The 12,396-nt window shown below is 46.2% G+C and overlaps 1 protein-coding gene across 5 annotated transcripts in view; it reads left to right on the top strand.

Moving 5' to 3' along the window:
• CFAP92 (cilia and flagella associated protein 92 (putative)) overlaps window positions 1-12,396 on the top strand; it is a 127,101-nt gene that overhangs the window by 73,770 nt on the left and 40,935 nt on the right. For all 5 annotated transcript variants that reach the window (XR_011647575.1, XR_011647574.1, XR_011647573.1 and 2 more), the window contains 2 exons: window positions 9,088-9,282; window positions 11,480-11,777. Coding sequence is in view for 1 of the 5 variants with exons in the window: in XM_058288326.2 (XP_058144309.1) it covers window positions 9,088-9,282; window positions 11,480-11,777 (493 nt within the window). In the remaining 4 variants the exon portion in view is untranslated. The remainder of the gene's footprint in view (window positions 1-9,087; window positions 9,283-11,479; window positions 11,778-12,396) is intronic.

The raw sequence follows: 12,396 nt of genomic DNA, 5'->3' as shown, positions 1-12,396 counted from the left end.
CAGAGCCCTTTCATTATTGTGTTTGGTGACACAATAATTCTCTTTTGCTTTCATGATTTGCATAGTTTGGGTATGTAGGATCACCCTCCTTTAGTCTGAGGGACCCCTGTCTGTCCTCAGAGTTCAGATGCCCCATCATCAGGGAGTCTGAAAATCCAGTGTATCGACTGGGGCAGGGAGTGCAGCCCTGTGGAGACCCGTCTCAACAAAGATACCCAAGAGAACTGGAAATATACATCCACCCAAAAACTTGTATGTAAATATTCAAGACATTATATAAATGGAATCATAAAGCATATGACCTTTTGAGATTTTTTTTTCACTCAGCATGACGCCCTGGAGATCCGTCCAAGTTGCATATATCAATAATTTATTCCTTTTGTTGCAGAGTAGTACTTCATGGTATTGATATGCCATGTTTAACCATTCAGCAACTGAGGGGCATTTTTTCCCCCAGTTTTTGACTATTATAAGTAAAGTAACTATAAACAATCATTTATAGGTTTTTATGTGGACATTTTTCATTTCCCTGTGATAAACAACTGTATGGCACATGTATGTTTAGTGTGGTATGCAGATTTCTATGATGCCCCCCCTGAGTCCCAGATCCTAGTCTACACATACCTTCTAGTTATTCAGTCAAGCACTAACCTATGTACAGCTTTGAAGGGGCTTTCAAGATGTGATTATAGTCCCAAATCAGTTGACCTTAAGATAGGAAGGTGGGCCTGACCTAATCGGGGGGGGGGGGGCTCTTTAAAAGCAGAACATATTCTCTGGTTAATCTAGACATCAGAGACAGAGTTCTTCAGAGATTCAAAGCACAAAGATTGAATATACCACTGCTGACTTGAAAACAGAGGGGATCGTGTGTCAGGGAATGTAGGTATCGTCTAGGAGCTGAGAGTGGCCCCTGCTGACAGTCAGAAAGGAAATGGGAGCCTCAGCCCTGTAATTGCAAAGAACAGAATTCTGTCAGCTACAAGAATGAGCTTGGAAGTCAGTGTTCCCCCAGAGCATTCAGATGAGAATTCACCCTGGGTGGAACTTTGACAAGCTTTTTGTGAAATCTGTATAAATGAAACCACTGTCAGCCTAGACCAAAAGATACAGAAAAGGGAGAAATTGAAGGAGAAACCACTTTAAGAGGAAAACCATGAAAGCTGAGGTCTGGACTTGGGACAGTTTATGGGCCAGGAGATGGACCCCACCCGTGTGTGTAGAAAGGATGAGTTTGCCCTGGCATTTGAAGGGGGTGGATTTTCCAGCCCATTGTTTAGAGAGTTCAGCCACCCCAGGCTACAGAGAGGGTGAGGCACATTCCCTGGGGTTTGGGGAGAGTTTGGTCACCAGCCCACTGCTGTGAGGGGGGCGGGCATGTATGCTAGCAATTACAGAGGATGTGGCCACCACCCCACTGTACTACGGGGGTTAAGACTGTGCCCCAGAAATTGGGGGAAGTGTGGCCATCACCTTCAGTGTTCTTAGAGGGTGAGGTCTGGAGCTCGGCCCCCACCCAGATGCTTGATGGGGGTGGAACTGAGAAGATGGCTGTTGGTTAAGCCTGTGGAAGGGGCTGTCCTCCATGAGGTTCCAAGGAGAAGAAACCATCACTCTACAGGTGTCTCTCAGACTCTGAAATCTAAGGAAGTATGCCCTGCAGGTTTTCAGAACTGTTTGGGACCAGTAACACTGGTTTTCCTTCCAACTTCTTATAGTAATGCAAATGTTGATCTTGTGACTGGCCCTCCTTTGTATATTGGAAGCAAGTAACTTGTTTTCTAAGTTTCACAGGCCTGCAGCTGGAGGGGGATGTTGCCCCAAGACAAACTACATGATTATAACTGATTTTTTTTTAAAAGATTTATTTATTTTGTATTTATTTCTCTCCTCCCCCCCCCCCCCCCAGGTTTCTGCTCTCTGTGTCCATTTGCTGTGTGTTCTTTTGTGTCCACCTCTATTCTTGTCAGCAGCCTAGGAATCTGTGTCTCTTTTTGTTGCATCATCTTGCTGCATCAGCTCTCCGTGTGTGCAACGCCACTCTTGGGCAAGCTGTACTTTCTTTCATGCTGGGCGGCTCTCCTTACAGGGCACACTCCTTGCACATGGGGCTCCCCTATGCAGGGGACACCCCTGCGTGGCACAGCACTCCTTGCACGCATCAGCACTGTGTGTGGGCCAGCTCCACACTGGTCAGGGAGGCTCGGGGTTTGAACTGTGGACCTGCCATATGGTAGGTGGACGCCCTGTCCATTGAGCCAAGTCTATTTCCCTATAACTGATTTTTAATGAGATTTTGTATTTAGCATTGCTACTGAAATGATTTAAGATTTTTGAAATATTGTGATATAATGAATGTATTTTGCACATGGAAAGAACATGTCCTTTGGGATTCAGAATGTAGAGTGTGACAATTTGAAGTTATTTTATGAATCCCAGAAAGAAAAAGATGATATTCTTGAACTAATCATTTCCTATGGAATGAGGCCCTTTTGATTGGACTGTGTCAGTGAGACATGATTCATGTTGAGTCTCCGCCCTCTTATTGGAGCTGTATATAAACAGGGCATAGAGACACACAGAGAAAGGGAGCTGCCATTTGACCAGCTGTGTGAGAGGGAGGACTCTAGGATTGCTTGCAGCCAGAGTTGAAGCACAAAGCCCCGAGAGGCTGGAACCACAGAGTAGCTCAAGGCTGAAAGAGATGAGTCATGTGCTTGATAGCCCACAGCTAATCTCAGGAAGAAAGCAGAACAGCTGAGACTGAGGGAGGAGGCCCAGGAGGAGATGAGCCCTATACCTGGTCACTCCCAACTGAGCTGTGGGAGGCAGTGAGCCTGGAGGGAAAGGCAGGGCCCGTAGCAGAGAGTGGCTGCCATCTTGCTTTACCATAGCTGACTTTGGTGAGAAAGCATCTCTGATGGTGCCTTGATTTGGACATTATACCTCATATAAGATTCCCATTATAAAAGCCCACACATTTCTGGTACTCTGCATCAGCAGCCCTATGGCAAACTAAGACAGGTGGTTTTGGAGGTAGAAATCCAAAATCAAGTTCTCAATAGGCCATGCTTTCTCCTAGAGTCTATAGAATCTGTTCCTGGCTTGGTCCAGTCCTTGGGATTTTTCCGTCACATGGCAGTCTGCCTCATTCTCTAGTTTCTTACTTCTGGCTTCCGTTGACTGATGGCACCCTAACTTCCCCTATGTGAAAGAACTCCAGTCAGGTAGACAAAGGCCCACCCTGATTCAATTTGACCTCATCTAAATAGGGTCTTTGAATTTCACAAATGAGTCCACACCTTAACTAGTTATAGAATCGTGAAGGTCCCGTTTACAAATGGGTTCACATCCTCTGGGCTCAGGCTTGAAACTCTCTTTTGTGGGGGACATGACTCAGTCCCCGACACGGGGTTTGCAAATGTTTTTTCCCGTGCTGTAGCATCCAGTTTATCAATATTTTTTCTTTTATGGATCATGCTTTTGTTGTCATGTCTCTTCAACCAAACCATAGATCCTGGAAATTTTCACTCATGTTTCCTTCTGAAAGTTTTATAGTTTGAGTTTTGTTTTCATCTGAAAGTTTTAAAGTTTTGTAGTTTTAGATACATTTACATCTATCATCCATTTTGAGTTAATTTTTGTATAAAGTGGGAGGTTTAGGTTGGAGTTTTGTTTTGTTTTGCCTATAGATATCCAATTGCTACAGAACCATTTATTGAAAAATACTATTCTTTCTCCCCACAGAATTGCTTTTGTGCCTTTGTCAAAAATTAGTTGGCTATAAATGTATGGGTCTATTTCTGGGTTCTCTATTCTGTTCCACTAATGTATAATATGTGTCTAAGCCTTCTTCAATACCTTTCATTTATTTATTTTTTTATTTTTTTAATTTTTTTAAAGATTTATTTATTTACTTCTCTCCCCTTCCCTCCCCACCCCGGTTGTCTGCTCTCTGTGTCTATTTGCTGTGTCTTCTTTGTCCGCTTCTGTTGTTGTCAGTGGCATGGGAATCTGTGTTTCTTTTTGTTGCATCATCTTACTGTGTCAGCTCTCTGTGTGGGCAGCACCATTCCTGGGCAGGCTGCACTTTCTTTCGCACGGGGTGGCTCTCCTTACGGGGCGCCCTCCTTGGCGTGTGGGGCTCCCCTACACAGGGGACACCCCTGTGTGGCACAGCACTCCTTGCGTGCATCAGCACTGCGCATGGGCCAGCTCCACATGGATCAAGGAGGCACGGGGTTTGAACCGCAGACCTCCCATGTGGTAGACGGATGCCCTAACCACTGGGCCAAGTCCGCCACCTCCAATACCTTTTAGTCTTGATTACTTCAACTATTTAATAAATCAAAATCAGGTAGAGTCCTTCCACTGTATATTTTTTTCCAAAATTGTTCTAACTATTCTAGTTCCTTTGCCTGTTGATACGAATTTTACAATAAGCTATGTCCACAAAAAAATCTTACTGGAATACTGAAAGAAATTGTGTCAAACTTTGCAGTAGATTAGATTACATCCCTCACAAAGATACGTTCAAGTCCTAAGCCCCTACCCTGTGGGGTGAGTTCATTTGTAAATAGGATCTTTGAAGATCCTATTACAGTGAGGCCAAACAAAATGAGGGTGGGTTTTACTCTGGTACGTCCAAAATCCTTACAAGCAAAGGAAATTTGGGCACAGAAGTACAAGCCAGAGGAGACAGAAAAAGACAGATTCCTATGTGATGGAGGCAGAGGCAGAGTTTGCAGGTTGCCAGTAAACCACCATCAGAATGCTACAGACTTTGGAGAATGCATCATCTGCAAGTGCACTGATTTCAGACTTCCAGCCTCCAAACTGTGAACCACTTGGCAAACTAAGACAAGCCTGTATATCATTTTGGGGAGAATTGACATCTGTGCTGTGTTCATTTTCCAGTCCATGAACATTGATTTATTTAGCTCTCCTTTGATTTCTTTGGCCAGTGACTTGTATTTTCATCATGTGAGTCCTATACATGTTTTGTTACATTTATATCTATTTTCATATGATTATAAATGGTATTGTATTTTTAATTTCAGTTTCCATGTGCTTACTGCTAGTATACAGAAATGCAGTTGATTTTTTAAAATCCCCACCAAGGTGGCTCCCTTGTCTGTTTGCTTGTTGTTTTTGCTTGTTATTTGTACTTGTTCTCTGCTCGCTCTTGTTTCATTGTGGGTTTTTTTTTTTTGTTCTCTCATTGTTTGCTCAATGTTGCTTTGTCCTAGGAGGCACTGGGAACTGAACTAGGAACCTCCCAAGTGGGAGGTAGGTACCCAACTGCTTGAGTTATATCCGCTCCTACAATTGATTTTTGTATGTTGATCTTATATCCTGCAACCTTGCTAAACTGACATTGGTTCTAGGGCCTATTGGGTAGATTCCTTGGGATTTTCTACAAAGATCATCAGGTTATCTGAAAATAGGGATGGTTTTATATCTTCCTTTCCAATATATATGCCTTTATTTCCTTTTCTTGCCTATTTGTGTTAGCTAGGAATCCTAGTACTGTTTGTTATAAGAGTGGTGAGAGCAGACATACTTGCCTTTTCTCTGATCTGTAGGGAAAGGCATTCAGTCTTTTCCCACTAAGCATTAATATGTTAGCTGTAGGTTTTTTGAAGATGTCCTTTATCAAGTTAAGGAAATGCCAATCTATTCCTAATTTGCTGAATCACACGTGTGGCAGTTTGAGATTATTTACGAGTCCCAAAAAAAGAGATTATGTTTGTAAATTAATCTGTTCCTCTGTGTATGATATCTTTTGACTGTATTGAATTCAATGAGGTGCCTCTGATTAAGTTTCTTTAATAAAATCAATTTAGGGCTTCTGATTGGGCTACAGCAGTAAAGTGTAACTCCAGTTGAGTTTTCACCCCCTTGGTGGGCTGATATAAATGGTCACTTACTCAAGAAGACACACGGGAGGAGAGAGAGCTCTGTCATTTTTGATCCTGGGGCCCTGGGGGGAGAGAAGCCATTCATCTGATAGTTTGCAGCTGACCTTGGGAAGAGAGCCATGACTGATACAGAAGACCCAGAAAGAAATGAGCCCTCTGCCAGGAGAGAAAGAAGCCCTTAGAGACAGCCTTATGCCAGCCTTCAGCTGAGAGAAAGCCCAGAGGGGAAGGCTGAGCCCTCTCAGAGGTCAGCAGCCATCTCGCTTCAACACATGGCAGCTGACTTGATGAGAAAGCAACCCTGAGTTGGATTTTTCAGGACCTTGTAACTGTAAGCTTTTACCCCAAATAAATAACCTTTATAAAAGCCAACAAATCTCTGGTACTTTGCACCAGCACCCATTTGGCAGACCAATACAACACAGTTCACAAAAATCAATTCTAGCTGCATTAAAAACCTAATTTTTGACTTTTCATTTTGAAATAGAGACTCACAAGTTGCAAATATTGTACAGAGAGGTTCCATGTACCCAATGTTGATATCTTACATAACAATTGTCATTAGCAAAACCAGCAAACTGATTGGTATAGTCCAATTAATGAGATTTCAATGATCTGATATAATTCAGTGTATTAGTCTGTCAAAGGGCTGCCAAAGCAAAATACCAGAAAACTTGTTGGCTTTCATAAAGGGTTTTTATTTGGGGTAAAATCTTACAGTTCCAAGGCTATGGAAAATCCAACTCAAGGTACCATAAAAGGTGCTTTCTCACCAAAGTCAGCTGCTACATATTGAAATAAGCTGGCAGGCAATCTCTTCCTGATTTTCACTATTAGGCAAATGGCTCATCTCTCCCCAGGGCCTCAGCTATTTGTGCTTTCTCCTTTTTGTCACATGGCAGGATTAAAAATGACAGTTCTCTCTTCCTGTGTCTGTCACATTCTTTCCCTGTATTTCCATTTATATTAGACCCAGCAAGGGGGCGGAGACAACAACCTCAGTTACCCCTGACTAAGCCCATTCAAAAACCCTAAAATGGTCTTATCAAGTAATCTAATCAAAGACCTCTCAGCTAAATTGAATACAATCAAAGGTATCCCACCCAGAGGCATAGATTAGTTTACAACCATAATCTTTCTCTTTTTGGAATTTGTAAAATAATCTCAAACTGCCACACTCAGATTTCACCAGCAAAATCTACTTTTGAAAATTAGAGGAGACTGATTGATGGCCTCAGAATAGAGAAAGATTTCTTGAACAAGATAAAGGACACAGAGTAAGAAGAGAATGATACATTTGACTACATTAAAATTAAATAACTTCAGATGGAGTGCAGTGGTGATCTAGAGGCTGGACCTGAAGTGGCATGAGAAGAGGGAGAGCCTGGGGTGAAGAAAAGGGACTCTTGTGTGTGGAGTTTGCCTTAGTTGTAAATTGTGACATGGCTGTGGCTCCGTGGATGTCATGAATTGTGTCCCCAGATTTCAGAATTAAACGTTACTGATTACATAAACTAAAGTGTGCACATGTTCAGAATATGAGGCCTCTTCCTGAAAGGCACAAAGCCTACCAGAGCTTTCAGTAGTGCTGGCAGTGTCAGCTGGGTCCCAAGCGTGGGCCAACAGTGTCTCTGGGGTACTTGATTTGTTTTTTCAATCAGAAATTGTAATTGTTAATATTCTAAGTCAGTCCTCAACAGAAAAAAAAATACTTATTAATGTCAAAAGAGGTTACTGAGTAGTTCAGACTGAATCTTTTAGTTGTATTTGGGAAATTTGTGTCATCTTAAATGAAAAAATTAAGTGGAAGACAAATATCGTACATCAGACTTCTTTTGTCAGCTAATAGTGTATAAGTGAAACCTTTAGATTTAAACTTCCTTGGTTCTTTTATTCATGTTTATAGTTATTTCACAAAAAGAGACAAAGTTAGGCTTGATAATGATTCAAGTCAGTTTAAAGCAGCATTGGACAGTTTTTCTAAGAAAAAAAGATGTGTAAAGAAATAGGCATTTAGTTTTGCTACTTGTAAAACTGAATAATTTTGCAAAAGGTGAATAAAGGGTACTTTAAATGTGCTTTAAAGAAACATTTCTTTGCATCAGAGAAATGTACTTTAAATAAAGAATTTTACTTGTTTATATTTAACTTCTATTCATCAAAAGACACCAAAGTTGTAAAAAAGACAAGCCTCAAAATGAGAAAAAAAAATTCACAATGCAAAGAACAGAACTGACAAAAAACATCTTAAGTATGTATTTTTTAAAACTTCTGTAAATCATTAAGAAAGTGATCAAACAATAGATAAAATCCAAGTAGAAGGATGAGCAAAAGACTTGAACTACATCGTGACTGGTAAGTGCAGATTTCCCAGGTTCAGCCAAGCATAGAGGGAACGACATGCGCCAAACACAGGGTGCGTTAAAGCTCTGCCCAGTCGGTATGTTGTAGAATTTGAGAGAAGTTTAATTACTTGAGTATAGAGAGGCTAGGACTCAGGAATGATTTTGAGAAGGAAAAATGGTTTATTGACGGCCGGCCGGACTCGGGAACTTTCTGTTTGAATCCCGAGCTCTGAACAAGATTGTTTAGTCCCTTTTATACAGAGAGGAAAAGCCAAATGGTTCTTTTGTTTCAGTTCTCAATAGGCTTGAATTAGCATATATTTCCACATCTTAGTAAGCTTTTAGCATGGACCTCAGGCATTCTATAAGCTTTTAGCATATTTGCTTTGCATTTCCCCTGAATACTTAAAGTTTATGGACCTTGCATTGTTAAACTGTCTCCTGCTCCCCAAGGGCAGGACTGCAACCTTTCATCATCCCACACCCACAAGTCACAGATAGTTTAGGTTATCTCTGAAGAGACAAAGAGCCTGCCATCCATAGCCCACATCAGGTATTGTCAGGGTGCAAAGTGTGGGTGCCAGTGCAGGGCGTGCGGAGGGGGTGGCCCAACATGAGCCGACCTCCCTTTCAAGGCCCCAGGATTTGAAAGATTTTGTCTACCAGATGGCCTTTCTTAGTAGAGCATTCCTTTTATTTGTCTGAAAGGAAACACAGTATTTTCTACACCTGCAAGAACTGAGCTAAGTAGCCCCAACACACAGTGCTCCAAGTCCCTGTGGGTCAGTGTGAAGACTTTCCATGGCCATCTTCTCTTGCAGAATTCCCAAGTGGGAGCACAAAAGATACAAGGTTCTCTACAACTCGCAGCTCCTGTTCCGCCACCGCCTCTACGCAGACCTGGAGACCATCCTGTACCACGTGCACCTCTTCAGGCCCCTGTCGCTGCTCGCGAAGCAGCCCATGCTCTACGTCCGGAACACAGTGCCGCAGGGCGCCTTCCAGGCCCTGACCAGGTGGGGCTGCCCGCGGGCAGGGTCGAGGCCGGGCAGCGGCTCGGGCCCGGCCACCTCGTGGCGTCCACCGTGGGCACCCGTCGTGGTACGGTATTTATTACTCTTTATGCCCAAAGAAGCCGGGCCAGGCGTGGAGTCTGGTTCAGAGTGGCCCAAAGCCCTGTGGTTCTCCCCCTCCCCAACATGATCTCCTGAGGTCGTTTCAGAAACATACCGGGTGATAGAAGGACCATTGAATCAAACCATGACACATGAATCTGCCATGCCTACTGTCCTGGCACAGACCAAAGAGTAGGCGACTGGATAAAACTCCTGGGCCTGGAGCTGTCAGACGAGCCGGCCCTCAGCGACAGCTTCCTCTTCCCTCAGAACGTTGGCTCATTCTGTCTGCTTCCACCCCAGTACCTTGTCCTGCCTTTGCTCCCCATTCCTCAGAAGGCCCTTCTCCAGAGGCTCTGGACTTCCCACCCCTCCACGCCTTTGCCTGCGCCATTTCCTATGCTCAAATGCCGGGCCTTCCTTTCCCCCCAGGCACCTCAGGGCCTCTGGCCCTGCAGTCTCCTGCGTTCACTACTCAACAGCCACCACCTAGAGGCACGCCAGGCCCCATTCCCTCTCAGGAGGCCACGTCTGAGAAGGGAGACAGGCACAAAACGGAAGTGCGGTAGGGTACACGGGCGGGACCTATGGCCGGTGGGTGCCGGACTCCACCACCGGCTGGTCAGGAGAGTGCGGGATCTGAAGGAACAGCGCGCACGCGCCCTTCAAGTGGGCATGTCACCAGCTGCCAGGGGTGCTGCGGGGGTGCCAGCTGCATCTTGCTATTTTGGGAGACAGCAGCAGCCTGAGCCAGAGCAGGCCTCAGCTGGTGCTTGCTGAGTGCGTTAATAAAGGAGAGAGAGGAGAAGGCAGGCGTGAGAGGGAGCAGGTCAGAGGACCCCCTCATGGGTTGCTGGGATTGACAAGCTGCGGCTCAGGTCCCGGGGACATGCACTGAGGGAAGCAGACCCCTCGCAGCCTGCCCGACTGGTGGTGCACACCACAGCCTACGAGCCTGAAAGCCCGGCCCTCCCCCAGAGGTTGAACAAAGAAACCACACGGAGAAGGAGCAAAGTGAGATAGAGACTTCACCCCCTCCAGATCCAGGCACCACAGCCCCCCAGCACCCCAAGAATGCGTAACTCCCCAACTCACTACCCTCTAGCCAAACAAGGGAAGTGTTTTGCCCCTGGTGCTTCCTATTGGCCCCTGCACCTCACTCAAACCCTCGGCCCCCTCCCCCAACTATCATTCCCCAGGCTAGGAGGGTACTGCATAAATTCACATTTAACCTTCCACGGGGAGTCTAATCTTCAGGCCCCCTCCACTGGGAGAGTCCCCAATAGATTTCCTGCCTGCCGGCACCAGTCTCCACATTCCAGTGAGTGCTGTTTTTCCAACAGAGTGAAAACAGGAGAAATGGAGAGAGGGGCTGGGCCAGGGCTGGGAAGCTTTGCCTTTCGCCCCGCCTCTGCTCTGCCGAGGGTCTTGCAGCCTGGGTACCGCGTGGGTTTGTTCCTACCTGAAAGATGAGGAAACAGAAGCTCGGGAAGATGAAGTGGGGCCCAGGGTCACTCAGCTAGGAAGAGGGGAAGTGGATGGGCAGGTGACGTTCCTAGGTGTGCCTTCCCAGAGGAGGTCAGGCAAGGAAGCGCCTGCTGCCCACCTGGGCTGCTGAGGCAGCAGGGAGGCCAGGACATCTGCCTTTCTGGGCTTGGAAACAAAGGACGGCCTGGCGTTTGAGCAGAAGGAAGGGCCCTCCTGGTGCCAGTGTGGCCGTGGGGGGTGGGGACAGGGGCGGGCCTGACCATGGAGTCTTTGAGCTTTCATAAGCAAAGGGACTGCGTGCAGACTGGGTTCCTTCTGGCTCGGGGACCTGCCGAGGTCTACACGGGCCTGCCAGCTTGTTGGGGCTGCTCTCCACTGGGGTGTGGGCTGGTGAGAGGCTTGGGACAAGACTGTCATAATAGAAAAGCATCCAGAGCAGAACGTGGGGGAATGGAGGGGAGGAGGCCTTCTTGGACCCCGTCTCCAACCCCGTTTTGGAGTCCTCAGACTTGAGTGGAGGCTCCGCAATGCCAGCTCTGAGGTCTGGTTTGGGTGGCGGTGCCCCCGCTTAGAGGCGGCGAGGCTGAGCGGCGGGGCCTTGTGGTTCCAGACTCTACTACATCTGCTCTCAGAGCACCAGGCTGAGGGACGTGATCACCAGGGACCTGCTGCCTACGTCCGCCATGATCAAATGCTTGAGCCAGGAGTTTGGGATGCCCATCTCGCAGGAGGAGCTCTCAAATGAAAACCTGTTGGCCATACCATCTCAGCCCACCATGAATCTTGAACACTTAAGGAGTCACCACTCCACCCTCACTTCGGAGATCCAGGCCCACCAGGAGAAGTACCTGCAGTGGCGGAATAGCATGATGTTGAAGAACCAGAAGCAGAAGATGAGCCTGGTCCAGGTGGGGATTCTCTGCACAACCCTCCCGCCCCTCACCCCTGGGCAACAGGCTCTCCAGCCACCTGTTGAGATATAGGGTGTCTCCTGGGACCTCTGGCCTCGCTGCTCCCCCGTTCTGGCATTAAGGCTGGGTGGGCAAGAAGCCTCCAGCCGTGCCAGAAGGCAGCCCTGGCTTACCACAGCCTTCCAGAAAGGCAGGAGGGAATGCTCTCAGCTGTACAAGTATTACCTGCACCACGGCCCCCAGTGTGCACCTTAGAGAACGATCTGGTGTGTGCAAGTGTGTGCATGCAACATGCAACATCTAAGGGCTGGGTGTCATAAAATGTCCAAACAACATAAGGAGATAGAGAAACTCACCTGCATGAGAAAATGAGAGGAAAGGGAGAGAGAGCCTGTAAAGTGTCGAAGCTTGGGTGCTGGGTGGGCAAGTCAGAGAGAACCTCCCTCACCCCTCTGTCAACAAAAAGACTAAAAAACACAAATACCTAAGGTGTAACTTTGTTGTTTGTCCAGGGTCTGCCTGCACAAAGTAACCCCAATCTCCAGTAAACTTTCTTGTAAGCTTGAAAGCATTTTGTATGTGTATTCATTGTGAAAAACCAATGAAGAGATAAATT

This window comes from Dasypus novemcinctus, chromosome 26 (assembly GCF_030445035.2).
Source record: "Dasypus novemcinctus isolate mDasNov1 chromosome 26, mDasNov1.1.hap2, whole genome shotgun sequence".
Taxonomy (NCBI): Eukaryota; Metazoa; Chordata; class Mammalia; order Cingulata; family Dasypodidae; genus Dasypus; species Dasypus novemcinctus.
The sequence above is the reverse complement of the archived record's forward strand: the minus strand, read 5'-3'. Positions and strand labels throughout refer to the sequence as shown.